At 36.5% G+C, this 6,982-nt stretch overlaps 1 protein-coding gene across 1 annotated transcript in view; it reads right to left on the bottom strand.

The window, feature by feature from the left end:
• Nucleotides 1-201: 201 nt before the first annotated feature.
• NID1 (nidogen 1) overlaps nucleotides 202-6,982 on the bottom strand; it is a 63,431-nt gene continuing 56,650 nt past the window's right edge. The window contains exons 18-20 of the mRNA XM_063306529.1: nucleotides 5,943-6,066; nucleotides 4,553-4,665; nucleotides 202-2,415 (exon numbers count right to left, since the gene is read on the bottom strand). Of these exons, the coding sequence (XP_063162599.1) occupies nucleotides 2,294-2,415; nucleotides 4,553-4,665; nucleotides 5,943-6,066 (359 nt within the window). The 3' untranslated portion in view covers nucleotides 202-2,293. The remainder of the gene's footprint in view (nucleotides 2,416-4,552; nucleotides 4,666-5,942; nucleotides 6,067-6,982) is intronic.

Here is a 6,982-nt window from a genome sequence, read left to right as displayed (position 1 = left end):
TTTTATATGCCAGGTGACATTTTCCAACAGCATAGTACATAAATCTCATGTTGAAAGTTTCCTTTCTGTTTGTAAATAGGACTAGTAGTAATTTACAGGACTGTCTGACAGAAATCTCAGCTACAGGGAAACAAAAGTAATAGATGAGTTGAAAAAATACATTTAAAACTTTCTTATAAAAAAGAATATTCAGACATAGTGTTATACTTCAAGGACAACATTTTTTTTACAAAAAATTATTTTATTGGCAGTGTTTTGATTAGCTGTACAGTGTAAACTTTGTTTGTCACCTGAACTTGGAATAACACTGGTTACAAATTATTAAAAAGCACCTTTGGTTTGTTTCAGCAGTTGTTTGGATTTACAGTTTCAGATATTTCTAACCGAATGGAGAAAAAATTAAATGTATTAAAGTTATACAAGAGTTATATCAAATTTAAACATTTAATATAGCATTTGATATTTTAATGATAAATATAACATGAAAATATAATCGCAGAGATTTAATATTGGCTCTGCTTTCATCACATGGAAGTCTGGTAAGCTATGATTCTGATACATATTTTATTTTCTTAAAAAAATAAATTGCTGCCTTTTACAACAGCTATTTTGACAAATCTGATTTGCTTGTTGGGCTGTAGACATACTTTACCAACAGAAGCAAACCTTCCTAAAACATTTGGAAATATTTTTTTATTAACCCATACACTGTGGGTTATAACACTCTACTTTGTTAATTTGAATGCCAGCAAGTGGCACAGAAACTCTACCACTTGTTTACTAATATCAAGGAAATTACAGAAGAAACACAGTGAGTGAAGAAAATAAATCATTTACCGAGTGGGTTGTTTCACAATAGCAATTGCTCTTGCCATATGTAAAATAAAAGCACAGCTAAATTGGAACTAAAAGAGACTACAGGTAGTCCTTGTTTAGTGATGGCAATTGGTTTCGAAGACTTGGTCGTTAAAGCAAAATGATCGCTAAGTGAACATGCAACTGAGAGAGAGACTGCGAAGATCACTAGTATCTGCCATCTCATTCAGATAAAGTTCTCTTGTACAGTGCCCTGTGCCTGACCCATTTTTTTTACTTTTTTTGCTTCCTTGCAGGGCAGAGAGATTGCTTAAACAAGCTCTTTTTTCCTGAACTGCTTTTCCCTGCAGCCCAGCCCTTCCCTAGAAAGTGCTAACTGCAAGTTAAGAAGCTCAGCCTCTTCTCCTGCTGGCAGCTGCTGCCTGAAACTGACCAGACTTTAATCAGTTTCACACTAAAGGCTTTTGTTGTCATAAATGTATACATTGGTTGGAAAATGAATTTTTTATTCACATTTATTCCCATCCTATTCATGAACAGTCGCTATCCAAGGCAGTCACTAAACAAGGACTACCTGTACTAGAAGAAAAAGATATACAAATTAATAAAGAATATTCGACAATTTTCATCTGAAAATCATTTTTCCACCGCTCACATTTTGCTGTTCAATACAGACATCCACAAGGCCATACCAAAGAGCAAAGTGATTCTGCCCTAGTTTGCTAAAGGCTATTCTCCTACTGTAACTAGAGGAACTGGACCTATACAAATGGCCAATGTCTCATATATATCCTTTTGCTTTGCCAATAAACTTCTGGAAAATCCAGGAAAAAGTTGGGGAAGAGATAACATCAAGACAATTGTACAGAGAAACCATTCATTTTGAACATCACACTGCTTTAATCTGTCTTAATAGAGCATCCAATATTATTTGTATTCTCAAGAGTTTTGTGGAATAGTGATTGTACTTAAGATATTTGGCATAAAAACATGACGTTCTCTTTGGCTTAGGCAGCTGATTGTCATTACAAATAAACTCCTACATTTGGGTTTCAAGTCATTTCATTAAATTCCTTCTCGGGGTTTTTACTGCCCAGCATTCAGCTGCACTAGTTAAAAATTATACAGGAATGGTCAAAATATGATTCCATGCTAAATAAACATGGATGTTTAATATCTGATTCTCTTACGCTTTTTAACACCCCACTACTATAATTCATACAATAAATGATTTAGGAGGTTTTATTTAACTGGCCCAGTTACAGGTGGTTGTTACGCTTTGTGTTCTTTTGTTTGTTTTGTTTAATAAAGGAATGTATAATAAATGGCTGGAGAGAAGTGCCAATATTGGATTACAGGTGTGCTTCCAGCTCCAAGGGAAAGAGCAATCATTATCTTAAGGATCTTTCCATTATCTTAAGAAAACTTGCTGTGTACTTTGTGGCAGTATATTTCCCCAAGGTGGCGGCTACAGTTCTCAGTTCCTTTCTATACAATCCACTCCAAGGGTATTATCTGGGCATCGGCAAGAACGGCCTCCTGGGGTAGCCAGGCATAGATGAGTACAGCCTCCATTATTCACGGAACAGTAGTTATGTCCTGCAAAATATACATGCAAGCTTAATGAATCCAAGTACTTTATTTATTAAATAAAGACATTAGAGGTAAAACAAATATTGGACCAGTTTGGATGCATAAGCCATGATGCACTTTGGGATAGATCATGCATTCCTTCCCTTGCTGTCCTCCTTTTTGCATACAAAAGTGAGTAGCTGAGGACCTTGGTTCTTTCAGAGTTTGCTTCTGGCTTCTTTGAGCTAATAGAGAATAGGGATTATTTTAATATGGGAAGCAAGTACTTCTGATCTTCTCTTCTCTTGCATGTAGCAATAGCATTAGAAAAGGCTATAATTAACAATGAAACATGTGAACTGTCTTCACAGGGTGGATCAGTTGCTTCCCCCTATTTCCAGATGAAGGACCTCATTCTGCACCATTGCTTCTCTTCTGGCTTCCTTCTCCTTGAGACTTTTTGAGCAAGCATACAAAGTCTGCATTCATCTGTACTGAAAGCTGCCCCAGGGGTTCTCCCAAGAATTAAAAATATTTCGTTCTACTGTATATATTAGAAATCTCAAAAATCACAAAAAGACATCTCACATAAGTACTTGGGAAGGAAAACAGGAGGAGGAGGAGGAGGATCATCTTGTGTATTTTATGAGCGAGCCACCTATAACGGGGATGGGATGTATAGCTTGGGTTTCTAGAATTCTCAGTATTCTTTGGATTATACTTGCCAAAACTCTGTTCACTTTTATCCAGCTCTGAAATGGCATTTCTGTATAACAAGCTGAGTTATTACTTTACCTAAGATAGTAAATTTTTAATAATGCCTGCATTTAAAAAAATGCCCAATACATAAAACAGCAAAATTGGTGCAGACATAACATCCTGAGAAAAAATTCCAAACTGGAATGTCACTATTAAAAATGTCCAGTCCTTTGTTGTGACAATTTCATCTTGGTAAACATGGAGAAAGGCATTGTCTCATCTTAATGAATGAGACAATGCCTTTCTCCATGTTTACCAAGATGAAATTGTGGTATTACCTTGGTAATTAGGGGAGGAGGTACTTTTTAGAATTCCCAAATCGTTTATGGATGACTTGAGCCAATGAATTGCTTTTAATATATGCTGCTGCATTCTGCAGTATCTGAATCTTCTGAATTGTTTTTGGAGGGAGACTTGTAAGATACCGCAGTAATCAAAAGAGGACATTACTGTTTAATAAAAAAAGTATGACAGACACAGTCTTTCCAGGAAAGTCTCAGCTGTAATTGGTGAATGGTACTTTATGCCAGAGGTCTTTAAAAGAGGTCTAAACAAAATGGATATACTGGGGGCAACTTTGCCCAGAACTGATTGAGTATAACCTTTCTGAATTAGGGAATTTACTCATAGGATGTCTGCTGTAACAGGATTAAACTTTACCCAGACCATTATCAAACTGAGACACCAATTCAACATTCCCTTTGCTTCATTTCAGATTCAGGGAAATCAGCATGGTGATGACAGTTTCTATCTCCCCAGTTCCTCTCCTTGATTTCAGAAAGCTGTTAAAAACATCTGGGACAGTGGATGAGGGATCTCATAGCACAGGCACCAAGAAGTAGTGCAGAAATCCTCCATACCAACCCTCACAGGGAACCACAGTGGTAGGGAAAAGGTCAAAATTATTTAACTATGTCAAAATCACTCCAGAATTTAAAAAATAAATAAATAATCAAGACAACCAGTTTAACAACTGCATAAACAAGGTAACAAGAGTAAACAAGATCAACAACAGGAATAATTCAAGATCTTTCTCTATTTTCAATTTCAGCAGAAAGCATGCCAAAAGCTTTTTATTCTTGATGGCACTGATCGGTCATGAAAACTGCCTGAATTTACAAAGGATACTTCAGTCTCTACTAAAATACCATAATAGTCACCAAGCAAGAAAAAAGCTAGTATCTCTATTTGTTTTAGTTTTCTAAAGTAATCAAGAGAAGGAAAGAAATGCAATAAGTTAATTAAATTTCTATTATTAGAAATTAGGCTGAATTTTTATTGGTGGTGGAATTTCCAGTGGTGGAATTTCTCTGGGGAATTTTCTGAAATCCATGGTATATCTCCTTTTGTATTTCAGCTTCTAGAGCTTCTTATAAAGTAAAAAAAAACAAACCCACACAATTACCTGATGGACATTGAGCCAAGGCTGTCGTTATTCCATAAAGACGAGTGCGCTTATACGGTTGAAAATTATCGTTCTCTTTTGAGATTATGCGATCCACCGCTACTACAGCATCTCTGTAGTGCACAAAACAATAACATAGATAAATAAAACATGAGATAATGGGGAAAGAAAGAGGGAGGAAAAAAAATTAGATCTAAACAAACCAAAACTTCTTACCACGACTATAAATTGCAAACCACCGAATTGTGGAAAATCAATTTTAGAGTCAATTTTATTTTCAAAATCAATTTTATTTTCAAAATAAAACATTGCACAAGCCTCTTGATGGGTTTAATACATCTTAAAAAGAAATTCTCCCAATCTCTTGAAAGCAGATACAAAAAGTGTGATACAGTCACTCTGACTCTGTCATGGCGCTATCCTCCACAGTTCTTGAACACAAAATCATCATCATCATCATCCTAGGCTCTTGGTTAGATCCCAAATCATGAGGAAATATCCAGTCTAAAGACTGTGATATTAACTGGATGAATAGATGAGGATGACTGACAATGATGATTCTAAAAGTGCACTCCCTTACTGCAAAAAAATTGCTGCTCTTCCTTTAAACCCTAAGCCTGCCACATTCCATAGCTAAAATTCAGAAGCTGCATACTGACTAGGCAGAAGAATGTCTTCAAAATTCCACTCTCCTCTTTCACTCCCTAGAGCAAACAATACAGGAGCGTTAGCTTCCCATTCTTCCATGTTTAATACATCTTAAAAAGAAATTCTCCCAATCTCTTGAAAGCAGATACAAAAAGTGTGATACAGTCACTCTGACTCTGTCATGGCGCTATCCTCCACAGTTCTTGAACACAAAATCATCATCATCATCATCCTAGGCTCTTGGTTAGATCCCAAATCATGAGGAAATATCCAGTCTAAAGACTGTGATATTAACTGGATGAATAGATGAGGATGACTGACAATGATGATTCTAAAAGTGCACTCCCTTACTGCAAAAAAATTGCTGCTCTTCCTTTAAACCCTAAGCCTGCCACATTCCATAGCTAAAATTCAGAAGCTGCATACTGACTAGGCAGAAGAATGTCTTCAAAATTCCACTCTCCTCTTTCACTCCCTAGAGCAAACAATACAGGAGCGTTAGCTTCCCATTCTTCCATGTTCAAAGAAAACAGTTAACTCTCTCTCTCCTTCCCCCTCCCTCCCTGTTATTTGCCTGCAGGGAATACAGGAGTTTTTTTTAGAGGTATACAGATTTGCCCAAACAATATTTGAAGTCTTTATCAATTACAGGAGGCTTGGGGGGTCGGGGTGGGGGTGGGAGTAAAGCACAAGCTTTTTTAAAAAGCAGTACAAAGCAAACAAAAAACAGGTCATATCATACCTTCTCCAGTCAGTGTAAAATAAATTCTTCCCATAGCTTGTAATGCTAAAAGGATACTGAATTCCTTCAAGGACCTTTCTACGACGATGCTGATTGGGATCCATACATTCTACCCTTTTGGTCCCTGCATATGAAAAAATAAGCTGGACTTTGCAAGAAACAGACGACCCTTTTCTTTGTAAGGTTTTAGTTTAATGTTAATATATTCTCAGCTAATATAAGATGACCTCTCCACATATAATTCATATCTAATTATTTGGGGATTTCTTTTTCTCTTGGATAAATACAATATGTATGAAATTGTGGTTTTCTTTTCAGTTCTTCTATGCTTGCCCATGTCAAACCCTGCCCACGTTTTCCAGATAATCATTTGAAAACAAATTACAAGTTTTGCTTGCTGCTGCCAAACTGTTTTGGGTTGAACACCCAAAGACCAATGCAGATAAACAAACAGTTCTTAAGATTTGTCTTCATTGACCCTTTCTGTATGCCTGAGTGGTCCTAGAGGTAGACATTACATTCAGATCATGGGTCAATTTAACTTAATACTTTTTATAATGACTGGCAGTCCTGAGAATTTCAGTCAGTAGACTTTCATAGCTCTGCCTTCAGACATGAGGAATTAAAACTGGACTGTGATGAGAGGTTAGGAGTGACCTTTAAACTAATGCTATTTTGAAACAGTAAAGAAAAAGAAAAGTGGCAATAATTGTTGAGTACTTTCTATACTTGGAAGTAACATCATCACAATTAGAGATCCACCTTGACATTTTAAGCATCCAGTTGTTCATTTAGTTATTTTTTTATTATTTATTTATTTTCTATCCTGCCTTTATTATTTTTATAAATAACTCAAGGTGGGGAACATACCTAATACTCCTTCCTCCTCCTATTTTCCCCACAACAACAGCCCTGTGAGGTGGGTTGGGCTGAGAGAGAGAGAGACTGGCCCAAGGTCACCCAGCCAGCTTTTATGCCTAAAGTGGGACTAGAACTCACAGACTCCTGGTTTCCAGCCCGTTGCCTTAACCACTAGACCA

This window comes from Candoia aspera, chromosome 1 (assembly GCF_035149785.1).
Source record: "Candoia aspera isolate rCanAsp1 chromosome 1, rCanAsp1.hap2, whole genome shotgun sequence".
NCBI classification, from domain to species: domain Eukaryota; kingdom Metazoa; phylum Chordata; class Lepidosauria; order Squamata; family Boidae; genus Candoia; species Candoia aspera.
This window is presented reverse-complemented; position numbering and strand designations above follow the sequence as displayed.